At 48.7% G+C, this 13,040-nt stretch overlaps 1 protein-coding gene across 5 annotated transcripts in view; it reads left to right on the top strand.

Annotated features, from left to right (window-relative positions):
* Positions 1 to 13,040, top strand: part of mctp1a (multiple C2 domains, transmembrane 1a) — a 1,185,582-nt gene that overhangs the window by 535,636 nt on the left and 636,906 nt on the right. For all 5 annotated transcript variants that reach the window (XM_072516301.1, XM_072516303.1, XM_072516302.1 and 2 more), the window contains one exon: positions 2,976 to 3,087. In XM_072516301.1, coding sequence (XP_072372402.1) covers positions 2,976 to 3,087 — 112 coding nt within the window. The remainder of the gene's footprint in view (positions 1 to 2,975; positions 3,088 to 13,040) is intronic.

Genomic DNA, 13,040 nt, shown 5'->3' with positions numbered 1-13,040 from the left:
GGACCCCTAGATAAACTGGAGTCAATCGAAATCGGGGAAAACTCTCCACTGGTAGGACTCATACCTGGTACAAAGGAAGATGGTTGTGGTGGTTGGAGGCAATCATCTTAGCTCCAGGACATCGCTGCAGGAGTTTCTCGGGGTCGTGTCCTAGGCCCAACCATCTTCAGCTGCTTCATCAATGACCTTTCTTCCATCATAAGGTCAGAAGTGGGGATGTTTGCAGATGACTGCACAATGTTCAACACCATTCAGGACTCCTCAGATAATGAAGCAGTCCATGTCCAAATGCAGCAAGACCTGGAAAATATCCAGGCTTGGGCTGACAAATTACATTCACGCAACACAATGACCATCTCCTACAAGAGAGGATCTAACCATCGCCCCTTGACATTCAATGGCATTACCATCTCTGAATGCCCCATAATCAATATCCTGGGGGTTACCATTGATCAGAAACTGAACTGGACTAGCCACATTAACACTGTGGCTATCATGGCAGGAATCTTACAGTGAGTAACTCACCTCCTGACCTCCCAAAGCATGTCCACCATCTACAGTGCACATATCAGGAACGTAATGGAATACTTTCCACTTGCCTGGATGAGTGCAGCTCCAACAACACTCAAGAAGTGCGACACCATCCAGGATAAAACAACCGTCTTGATTGCTCCTCCTTCCACAACCATTCAAATCCTCCACCACCGACAAACAGTGACAGCCGTGTTTATCATCTACAAAGGGAACTGCAGTAACTCACCAAGATTCCTGAGACTGCACCTTCCAAACCCACAACCACTACCATCTAGACGGACAAAAGCAGCAGATACCCGGGAAACCCACTACCTGCAGGTTCCCCTCCAAGTTACTTACCACCCTGACTTGGAAATATATCACCATTCCTTCACTGTCGCTGGGGCAAAATCCTAGAACTCTCTCCCTAACAGAACTGTGGGTGTACCTATACCTCAGAGACTACAGTGGTTGAAGAAGGCCGCTCACCACTATGTTCTGAAGGGCAACTAGGGATGGGCAATAATACTGGCCCAATCAGCAATGCCCACATCCCGTAAACAAAACTAGCAAACTCACCTGCAAGGATGTGAGTCCCATTCTGGTTCAGGTGCAGACCGTCCCACTTGTACATCTTCCACCTTCTACAGAAATGGTCCCATTGATCCAGGAATTTAAAACAACAATGTGGCAGAGTGGTTTACACTGCTGCCTCATAGCACGACGGACCCAGGTTCAATTCTAGCCTAGGTCTGTGTGGAGTTTTGCACATTCTCCCTGTGTGTGTGGGGGTTTTCTCCGGTGCTCCGGTTTCCTCCCACAGTCCAAAGATGTGCAGGTTAGATGGGTTGGCATGCTAAATTGACCTTAAGTGTCGAATGATGTGCAGGTTAGGTGGATTGGCCATGATCAATGCGGGGTGATGCAGGGATAGGGCAGAGGGAGTGGGCCTAGGTAGAGTGCTCTTTCAGAGGGTCAGTGCCAACTTGATGGACTGAATGGCCTCCTTTGCACTGTAGGGATTCTATGAAAACCCTCCTTCCTGCACTCATTCATCTGCCCTATTCTCCTATTTCTGTATGCCCTTGCACCTGGCACTGGGAGTAATCCAAAGGATATAGTTTTGAGGTCCTGCTTTTTAATCTGCTGCCTAGCTCCCTAAATTCTTGATGCATAACCTCCTCCTTCATCCTGTCTATATCATTGGTACTAGCATGTAACACGGCCTCTGACTTATCACCCCCCCCCCCCCCTTTAAGAGGCCTTGCAGCTGTTCAGTGACATCTTGACCCTGGCCCCGGTGAGACAACACACACATCTGGGTGATAAGATAACATCAAGCCTGAGTTTTATGAGTTCACAATACAAATCTTTCTACAATTTGGCACAAATTGGGCGAAATTCTCCCGAAACGGCGCGATGTCCGCCGACTGGCGCCCAAAATGGCGCCAATCAGACGGGCATCGTGCCGCCCCAAAGGTGCGGAATGCTCCGCATCTTTGGGGGCCGAGCCCCAACATTGAGGGGCTAGGCCGGCGCCGGAGGAATTTCCGCCCCGCCAGCTGGCGGAAACGGCCTTTGTTGCCCCGCCAGCTGGCGCGGAAATGACATCTCCGGGCGGCGCATGCGCGGGAGCGTCAGCGGCTGCTGACAACTTCCCATGCATGCGCAGTGGAGCCTCTTCCGCCTCCGCCATGGTGGAGACCGTGGCGGAGGCGTAAGGGAAAGAGTGCCCCCATGGCACAGGCCCGCCCGCGGATCGGTGGGCGCCGATCGCGGGCCAGGCCACCGTGGGGGCACCCCCCGGGGCCAGATCGCCCCGCGCCCCCCCCAGGACCCCGGAGCCCGCCCACGCCGCCTTGTCCCGCCGTTCAAAAGGTGGTTTAATCCACGCCGGCGGGACAGGCAATTTATCGCCGGGACTTCGGCCCATCCGGGCCGGAGAATCCAGCGGGGGGGCCCGCCAACCGGCGCGGCCCATTTCCGCCCCCGCCGAATATCCGGTGCCGGAGACTTCGGCAACCGGCGGGGGCGGGAATCACGCCAGCCCCTGGCAATTCTCCAACCCGGCGGGGGGTCGGAGAATGACGCCCAAAAGTGAAGAAAGGAAATCTCAATCTTTTCTGAGTTTTCATGTTGTTAGGAAAAGGTAGTGGAAGCTGAAATTTGCATCCAACCCAATAATATACCTCACATACTTGACATTTACTGGCACTAAATGCAAAAAGTGGAAAAAGTTTAATTTCACAATTTAATTGTTGAAAGTATTTCCATAAATTGTAGTAAAATGACTTATGTGCCACTTTGACAGAGTGTAAACAGGAGTGTGCAGTAATGTCGAGAAATCATCAGTAACAAATGCCTTTTACTTAAAATTCAGGAAAATATCAATTCTTTGGTTGGACTTTTGTCAATTTTGTCAGGTCTTATTAATTGGGTATATATGATTTTTTTTCTCCCAGATCAACTGAAGTCACTTTAAATCTGAAGGACTCAAGCTGCCCTCTTCAAATTCTGGGGTGCCTGTTCATGACAGTTACCTTGGTTTGCAGAGAAATTGATGCGAGAGAAACTGTAAGTTTATAAATTTATTCTTCAAAACATGGGAAAATGCAATAGATTTTATTTTACTTGTGACAGTATTAGCTTTTGAGGGCGTTTTCATTCAAATTCAAATGGCCCAGTTGTTTATTTTTGTTATTTGTTCATGGGATGTGGGCGACGCAGGTTGTGCCACCATTTATTGCCCATCCCTGATTGCCCTTGAGGGGGTGCAATTAGAGTCAACCACATTGCTGTGGGTCTGGAGTCACATGTGGACCAGACCAGGTAAGGATGGCAGATTTCCTCCCCTAAAGGACATTAGTGAACCAGCCGGGTTTTTACGACAATCAACAATGGTTTCATGGTCATCATTAGACACTTAATTCCAGATATTTTATTGAATCAAATTCCATCACCTGCTGGGCTGGGATTCGAACCCGGGTCACCAGATCATTATCCTTGCAGCATAAGAAACGAATGTGGAATATAGTATGTGTCTAAAGCCATTCAGCGCCCTGAATCAGTGAAATTTGTGGCAACTCTCATTGAAGATATCTGCATTCTACACTGTAGTCAATAAAATATGTCAACACAATGATCGGAAATTCTTGTTTTATTTGATTGATGGTCTGGCATTATTAGTGCAAGGAGACAAGTTCTAAAACTCTGATGCGAATACGATTTGGATTTAAATTGAGTGCCTGATCCAAATTGTCATTCCGAACTGTCAATTTAAAACAGAATGGTTTTGTGTCTCAATGAATATCTCCAGTATACATATGAATCCATGTGCATTGAGAGAGCTGTGCATGAACTGGGCTGCATTAGTATGTTTGCTTCTTCTGTGTGAATTTTTCATTCAGTGTTCAGGATCAAGCAGTTCTCTATAGAAAGGGGCACAGATAGGTACTTTTGTGGCCATGAAAGAGACTCCAGGATGGTATGTTGCCTCCCTGGTGCCAGGGTCCAGGATGTCTCTGAACGGGAGTAGGGCATTCAGAAGGGGGAGGGTGAACAGCCAGATGTCGTGGTACACATTTGTACTAACAACATAGGCAGGAAGAGTGACGAGATCCTGAAATGTGGGTTCAGGGAGTTAGGTAGAAAGTGAAAAAACAGGGGGCGGAATTCTCTCAACCCAGGCCGGGCCAGAGAATCGCCGGGACGGGCGCGAATCGTGCGACGCCGCCCCGACGTCGATCCGCCGATTCTCCGGAGAGCGGAGAATCGGCGCGGCGCTGGTCAGGGGCCGCTCTACGCAGACCCCCCCCCCCCCCAGCGATTCTCTGCCCGGGCCGCGAGGCTGCGCGAAATATCCGAGTCCCACCGGCGCCGTCCATGTGTGGTCTTACCCGGCGGGACCTCAGCGTGCATGCACCTGGGGGTCGCCTGGTGAGGTGTCGGAGGGGGGGGGTTGCCTCCACTGTGGCCTGGTCCGCGATCGGGGCCTACCAATCGGCGGGCCGGCCTCTCGGGCTAGGGGTCTCTTTTGTTCTGTGCCAGCCCCTGTAGCCCTACGCCATGTTTCATCGGGGCCGGTGCAGAGAAGGGAGCAACTGCGCATGCACGCATTGGTGCCGGTCCCACTGCGCATGCACAGACCCGCGGCGCCCATCTGACATCGGCAGCTGGAGCGGCGTGGGTCGCTCCAGTGCCATGCTGACCCACTGTAAGGGTCAGAATCACTGCTCCTGAGGGCATGTTGACGCCGTCGTGAAACGCAACAGCGTTTACGACGGAGTCAACACTTTGCCTCAGGATCAGAGAATCCCGCCCAGGACCTCTTGGGTTGCAATCTCAGGATTACTTCCTGTGCCACGTGCCAGTGAGGCTAGAAATAAGAAGATAGTGCAGCTAAACAAGTGGCTAAAGAGCTGGTTTAAGAGGGAGGGTTATCTAGATCAGTGGTATCTCTTTTGAGGCAGGTGGGACCTGAACAAGAAGGGGTACCAATATCCTGACCGGGGGTTTGCAAGAGTCGTTCGGGAGGGTCTAAACTAGTGTGGCAGGGGGGTGGGAACCAGAGCAATAGTTCAGCAGGTGAAGAAGTAACTGAGGGAGAGCCAGAGACCAAGGCCAGTAAGACTAAGAGAAAGAGCAGGCAAGGATGAGTTGCTGAACATCGTGGGATGGATGGTCTGAAGTGCATTTGTTTCAAACGTGAGAAGTATAACAGGTAAGGCAAATAAACTTGGAGCTTGGATTAGTACTTCGAACTATGATGTTATTGCTGTTACAGAGACTTGGTTGAGGGAGGGACAGGATTGGCAGCTAAACGTTCCAGGATTTAGATGCTTCAGGCAGGATAGAGGGGGAAGTAAAAGGGGTGGGAAAGTTGCATTACTGGTTAAGGAGATTATCAGAGTTATACCTAGGGAGGAGACCTTAGGGAGGGTTCATGTAACGAGGCAATATGGGTAAAGCTCATGAATAGGAAAGGTGCAATCATTATGTTGGGGGTTTACCACAGGCCTCCCTGTAGTAAATCCCCCATCGAGTCTGCACCCACCCTCCAGAGGTGCATCCTACCTGGGCCCACGTCCCTGCCCTATCCCTGTGACACCTAACCTTTTCGAAAATTTAGCCTGGACAATCCACCTAACCGGCACATCTTTTGACTGTGGGAGGAAATCAGCGCACCCCGAGGAAACTCATGCAGATACAGGGAGAGAGTGCAAACTGCATACAGACAGTCACCCAAGGTCAGAATGGAACCTGGGTCTCTGGCACTGTGAGGCAGTAGTGCTAACCACTGTGCCACTGTGCTGCCCCAGTTGCGGACAATGAAGAGGATTGTCAGAGAATACAACAGGATATAGATTGGTTGGAGACGCGGGTGGAAAAATGGCAGATGAAGTTTAATCCGGACAAATTTGAGGTAATGCATTTTGGAAGATCTAATACAGGTGGGAATTATATAGTAAATAGCAGAACCCTTCGGAGTATTGACAGGCAGAGAGACCTGGGTATACAGGCCCACAGATCACTGAAAGTGGCAATGCAGATGCAGAAGATAGTCAAGAAGGCATACAACTTGCTTGTCTTCATCGGGCCGGGCATTGAGTATAAAAATTGGCTGCAGCTGTACAGAACCATAGTTAGGCCACATTTGGAATATTGCATACAATTCTGTTCGCCACACTACCAGAAGGATGTGGATACTTTGGAGAGGGTACAGAAGAAGTTTACCAAGATGTTGCCTGGTCTGGAGGGTATTAGTTATGAGGAGAGGTTAGATAAACTCAGATTATTTTCACTGGAATGAGGTTGAGGGGGTGACCGGATAGAGCCTTACAAGATTGAGTGGCATGGACAGAGTGGATAGTCAGACACTTTTTCTCAGGGTGAAAAAGTCAGCTAATGGGGACATAGGTTTAAGGCTGATTTGGTGCATAATCTGCCAATTGACAGCGTGGGCCCAGTTAATGCCCTCTCCTAATTACTACCTAAACATGCATTCAGGTGAGGGGCTTTTGATTTGTTTTTTGCTGGTGCAAAGGTTGTGGGAACATTGTGCTGTATTCCTGGAGGACTTTAGCTGTCTTTTTGAATTTTCAAGGGAGTGGTGCTGAATTCTGACAGAGGTTAGAATAGTTTCATGCCCTGCTAACAGAAACTCTGCTTTGGGCAATACTTGCAGGCTCTCTTGAGCTGAAGTGTCGTATGAAAATGGAACTCAGGCAGCTGAGAGGGAAAAAAGAGGACAGTTTTGACAAAATGTCAACCGACCTAGGCTCTTTACTTCTTCTGCCTCAATCTGAGCCAGGACAATGCGTGGGGCACCTGAGTTTTATCAGGGGGGTGATCATTGAACTGTGCCACCTCTTGCAATCTAACCTACAGTTGCACAAGAAGACCAAGAGGGCGCTACCAATGGCCATCAAAGCTCATTGTTGCCCTCTTTGCTCTGGGTGAATCCTTCCAGGCAGAGGGAGGTGCATCATCAACATCTCTGATCACCGTCTATCACTGCATCAGGAAAATGACAGATGCCCTGTCGCGAAAGAGAGGATCTTCATTATCTTCTCACTGATCAGAGAAAAACAGGAGAATAGTTGAAATTTCCAGGCTTGAATGATTTGCAATGATGTAGGTCACAATCAATTGTATGTAAGGGCTCTGGGGTCTTACTATAATAACAGGGAGATGTTCCAAAACTGCATGGTTAGCCACTGTATCAACATCCAGTTGGCATGTGATCATGACCACAGGATCCTCTTGTTCAATGACTACTTTCTTGGTATGATGCCTTTAGCCTGTAATAGTCAGGTGACTTTCCATTTTTTTGCCACCTAGTGCTGGCTCTGGGTCACAAATGATGCCAGGTAATAATACATCTGACTAATGACTCAGCTCTGATTTTCGACCATATAAGGACAGGACACCTATAATGAAAGCCATTGTGCAGCAACTTTGTGGAGCAAACAGTCAGCTTCGTGGACCAACCGTTCTTGTGTTTGGAACACTCAGAAGGTGTCTTTCTGAACTTACCAGAGAGTGCACCCAAGTTTATTGTGGCCTGCTGTGTTTTCCGCTTTCAGCAATCCTGAGGGTTCAGGCATTTAGATGCCACCTTGGGGAAAGGAGGATGAGAAGATAGGCAGGAGGCGTCCAGGAGCACTTTACGTTGGATGGGCTGTCTGTTTGAGGACACTGAGGCTCTGCTTCCCCTAAAATGTTATTATAACATTACAGTTGTTCCAGAATATTCTATCCTTCAATCCTTAACTGTGTCAGCTTACTAGAGGGTGAAGCCGCAGATGAGTAATGTTGCAGAGGACTCAGATGAAGACGTTGATGGGACCATATCAAAAGCAGTTAAGTGCTTTCTGCAGAGAAAACAAGGAAGTGGGAGCACTTAACTGTTTTCGATGTGGTCCAAGAGCTGTCAATCAGAGCTAGATGTTTGTGAACATTGCGGTTAATTTCACAGCTAGGTACTTGAGGTACATGAAAGCGCGAAAGGAAATGAAATGAAACAATCCAGACAGCTGGCTGTGTGCAGTCTGTCAATCACAACCTAGTAAAACAAATTTCAAATTGCTGTGAATAAAAGTCTTGCAGATCAAAGATCTAACGTTGTTTAAACCCAGCTGATGCAGTTTTCACTCTCTAGGAATTTACAATTGATGTTTTCTCTGTTATTAGGCAGTAGGTGAAGGGCACAGGTGAGTTTTAAAGCAGTGATTTATTTCATGTCTCAGTCTGGATTGCTCTCTAGCTTCCAGGCAGGGGTCTCTGTAATGGTGGGTCTCTGGAATGGGGTGTCTCTGGTGCAGGGTTCTTTGGTGGGGGTCACTGTGATGGAGGGGTCTCTGGTGAGGGGGGGGGATGCTCTGGTAGGGGTGGGTAGGATTTGCATTGTAAAGGGGGGGCACTGCTGGATTATGGAGGCAACTCCCTTAAAGAGTTGCCGCCTTGGCCCACAGCGAGGTCCACCACGCCAGGGCCACAATGACAAATACGTGCACCAACTCTCGCACATGTGAAACCCGGCCCAGAGGACCCGAAAATCACGCAGGCTTGGAGAATCCGGTGCCCAGCACATTAATAGGATGCAAATAGGTCACCTTGACGCATTTCAAAATGCCGCCAGCAGGGGACCGAAGAATCAGAATGTCGTCAATCCCGTTTTTTTTTATGATGCTGGATTCTCCGCTGCATCAGGAACTCCGCTCCCGGCGGTGGGTGACGGAGAATCCAGCACCATATTAATGACTTGGATGCAGGGATAGAATACACTATATTCAAATTTGCAGACAACACTAAAATAGTTGGGAAGCATGGTGCAATAAGGAAATACGAAACTTACAAACCTATAAGGATAGGTGAGGTGAGTTGGCCAAAATTGGAATTTAACATGGATAAATGTGAAGTTATCCATTTTGGTTGGAGGAATAAAAAGGCAACTTTTTATCTAAATGGAGAGAAACTTCAAAGTGCTTCGGTGCAGAGGGATCTGGGTGCCCTTGTGCATGATTCTCAGAAAGTTAGTTTTCCGGTACAGCAGTTAGTAAGGAAGGCAAATGGAATTTTAGCCTTCATTGCTAATGAAATAGCGTCATAAAATAGGGAAATGCTGTTGCAACTGTATCGGGCAATGGTGAGACCAGGGGCCGGATTCTCTGTTTTTGGGACTATGTCCCCACGCTGTCGTAAAAACTGTGGACTTTCACGCCAGAAAAGCTGCCGTGAAAGGGCCACATATTCCTAGCCCTGCAGGAGGCTAGCAGGGACGCGGCATAAAACTAGCAGCGTTTGCTGCAGCTACGGGCTCCTGCACTTCCATTTCAGGATGGCCTTTGGCTACCCCCCCCAACCGAGTCAGGCAGGGAAGGCCTGTAGGTCTTCCAAGTTTGCTGATACCTGGTTCTGCCACTGGGTGGCCAACATTGGGAACAGGGTTGGGAAACTCGCATGTCGGCCGAACTCTTAATTTCCTGCCCCCATCTGCCAATGTGGCCAACCTCAGCAGGGTCCAACAATCCAGCACATTTTGCCTCTCTTTTTTCACTTCCTGGACTAATGCCTCCAGCATAATTTCAGAAAACTTTGGAACCCTCTGTCTCGCAATTTGTTTTCTTTAATTTTGCTTCTCTCCAAGTCTTCCGCAGATAGTCTTCAAGTCAGTGCAATGAGTGCAGTTCCTCTTTAAGAGAGGAAGGCAGTGATTAAGAAAGACCAATTAAATCATGTGCTAGCCATATGTTGCTTTTTATTCATTTATGATACAAGGGCATCACTGGTCAGCATTTATTGCCCATCACTAGTTGCCCTTGAGAAGGTGTTGGTAAGCTGCCTTTTTGGACTGCTGCAGTCCATTTAGTGTAGGTACACCTACAGTGGTGTTAGGGAGTGAGTTCTAGGATTTTTACCCAGCGACAGTGAAGGAACGGTGATATATTTCCAAGTCAAAATGGTGAGTGACTGAGAGGGGAACTTCCAGTTGATCATGGTCCCATATGTCTGCTGCCCTTGTCCTTCTAGATGGTAGCAGTTGTGGGTTTGGAAGGAGCTGCCTAAGGAGCCTTGGTGAGTTCCTGCAGTGCATCTTGTAGATGGTACACAATGCTGTCACAGTGCGTCGGTGGTGATGGGATTCAATGTTTATGGATGGGGTACCAATCAAGCGGTCCGCTTTGTCACGGATGGTTTTGAGCTTCTTGAGTGTTGTTGGAGCTGCACTCATCCAGGCAGGTGGAGGGTATTCCATCACACTCCTGACTTGTGCTTGTAGTTGGTGGACAGGCTTTGGGTAGTGGGACGGTGAGTTACTCGCCGCAGGATTCCTAGCTTCTGAACTGCTCTTGTAGCTACAGTATTTATATGGTGAGTCCAGTTCAGTTTCTGGTGAATGGTAACCCCCACAATGATCATAGTAGGGGATTCAGTGATGTTAATGCCATTGAATGTCATGGGGCGATGATTTGATTCTCTCTTTTTGGAAATGGTCATTGCCTGACACTTCCACTTGTCAGCCCAAGCCTGGACAATGTCCAGGCCTTGATGCATTTGGACATGGAATACTTCAGTATCTGAGAAGTTGCGAATGGTTCCGGACCCACTTTTGGAGCAGGCAGTCAGTCAGCCAATAACTTTTATCTAACTTTCCGCGAACGGACATTGACAATTTTTCCTGTTATAATTACAGATAAGGAAGACCAGTTGTCCCCTCTAGCGTGATTCTAACACTCTTAATAAAATTATTCTGGAGTTTCCATCCCCACTATGGCACTTGAAGTTTATTCCACTCTTGTTTGAAGACGAATCTCTCAATATTATTTCTAAAACTATCTGAATATTTTGAGCCCGTGTATCCTAGTTCTATTCTCACGGTTTAATTTGAAGTAATATGAAAAAGCTGTCAAAATATTTCTAAATCTCTTAGAAGGGGCGAAATTCTCCTACCCGCCCCGCCACATTTCTGCCCCGACCGGCCAGCAGGAGTCTCCGTAACACCGGCCGGTCAATGGGGTTTCCCATTGTGGGGCAGCCCCACGCCGTCGGGAAACCCCCGGGCGCCGGCAAAACGGAGACTCCCGCCGGCCAAGAATGACGCCCCTGATGTGGAAAATAGAAATACTGCTCTCAAAAAATGCTGTTCTGAAATCCATTCCTTTTCTTAAAAAAATGTTTTTTTTTTAATTCTCCTTTTTCACATTTTCTCCCACATTTACATCCATCAACAATAAACAATAATCAGCAAGATATGTCAGTCCCCATAGTAACAACGATCCCATCTACCCACCAACCCCCAAACCTCAACCCGCATGTTTACATAAACAAATGGCAAAAAGGAATCAGGGATTACCCGTAGTCACCCGTAATCTTACACAGCTCTCCCCCTCCCCCCCACCCCACCCACCGCAGGTCTCCAGCTCCTTCTGTCCACTGCCTCTTGTAAAACTCCTCCTCCCAACCTCCGTTCCTTCCCCCCAACTTTCCACCCCGGCTAGACCACTCGGACCCTGTTCTGCCAGGCTCCGATGGCCGCAGCCCCTCCCCCACCTCACTCCCATTCACTGGCCGGCTTAAACCGGCCAGTGTGGAGGCCCCCGCCCGGGTCCCTTTCCCACTTGCCCGGCCCTAGGAAAGCCCAAAGATCCCCTTTTAGCGCACAATCCCCGCATATCCACCTACACCCCAAAGAACTATACAGTGAATGGTAGAACCCTTATATACAGTGAATGGTAGAACCCTCAAGAGTATTGATATACAGTGAATGGTAGAACCCTCAAGAGTATTGAAAGTCAAAGAGATCTAGGAGTACAGGTCCACAGGTCATTGAAAGGGGCAACACAGGTGGAGAAGGTAGTCAAGAAGGCATACGGCATGCTTGCCTTCATTGGCCGGGGCATTGAGTATAAGAATTGGCAAGTCATGTTGCAGCTGTATAGAATCTTAGTTAGGCCACACTTAGAGTATAATGTTCAATTCTGGTCGCCACACTACCAGAAGGATGTGGAGGCTTTAGAGAGGGTGCAGAAGAGATTTACTAGAATGTTGCCTGGTATGGAGGGCATTAGCTATGAGGAGTGGTTGAATAAACTCGGTTTGTTCTCACTGGAACGAAGGAGGTTGAGGGGAGACCTGATAGAGGTCTACAAAATTATGAGGGGCATAGACAGAGTGGATAGTCAGAGGCTTTTCCCCAGGGTAGAGGGGTCAATTACTAGGGGGCATAGGTTTAAGGTGAGAGAGGCAAGGTTTAGAGTAGATGTACGAGGCAAGTTTTTTTACGCAGAGGGTAGTGGGTGCCTGGAACTCGCTACCGGAGGAGGTGGTGGAAGCAGGGACGATAGTGACATTTAAGGGGAATCTTGACAAATACATGAATAGGATGGGAATAGAGGGATACGGACCCAGGAAGTGTAGAAGATTGAAGTTTAGTCGGGCAGCATGGTCGGCACGGGCTTGGAGGGCCGAAGGACCTGTTCCTGTGCTATACATTTCTTTGTTCTTTGTTTGAACTCTCGTTTTGAGTGAAAGTCCCGTCCCTTCCCTTGTCCAAATATATACCACATTGGCTCCTTTAATCTCTACACCCGCGCGCAGTGATACAAAAAAGAAGAAAATACAGTCATGAGGTTACATCGGCACATGGCCATTCCTCAATTTGTCAGTTCTGCCACAGTCCTTCTGCTTTCGCAAACTCTTCCGCTGCTTCCGCCGTTCCAAAATAAAAGCCCCTGAGCTTGTAAGTCACCCTCAGCTTCGCTGGATATACAATGCCGCACCGCACCTTGCTAATGAACAGTGCCCTCTTCACCCGGTTGAAGGCAGCCCGCCTCCTTGCCAGCTCCACCGTAAAGTCCTGGTATACACGTATACCAGCTCCAGCCCACTGCACCACCCGCTTCTGCTTGGCCCAGCTCAGGACCTTCTCCTTCACCCTGTACATACGGAAGCACAGAGTCACTGCCCTTGGCGGCTCACTCGCCTTTGGTATAGGCCTCCATGACCGATGAGCCTGATCCAGTTCA

Source organism: Scyliorhinus torazame, chromosome 9, assembly GCF_047496885.1.
Source record: "Scyliorhinus torazame isolate Kashiwa2021f chromosome 9, sScyTor2.1, whole genome shotgun sequence".
Taxonomy (NCBI): Eukaryota; Metazoa; Chordata; class Chondrichthyes; order Carcharhiniformes; family Scyliorhinidae; genus Scyliorhinus; species Scyliorhinus torazame.
Note: the sequence above shows the minus strand (reverse complement) of the source record. Positions and strands in the feature narration are given on the sequence as shown.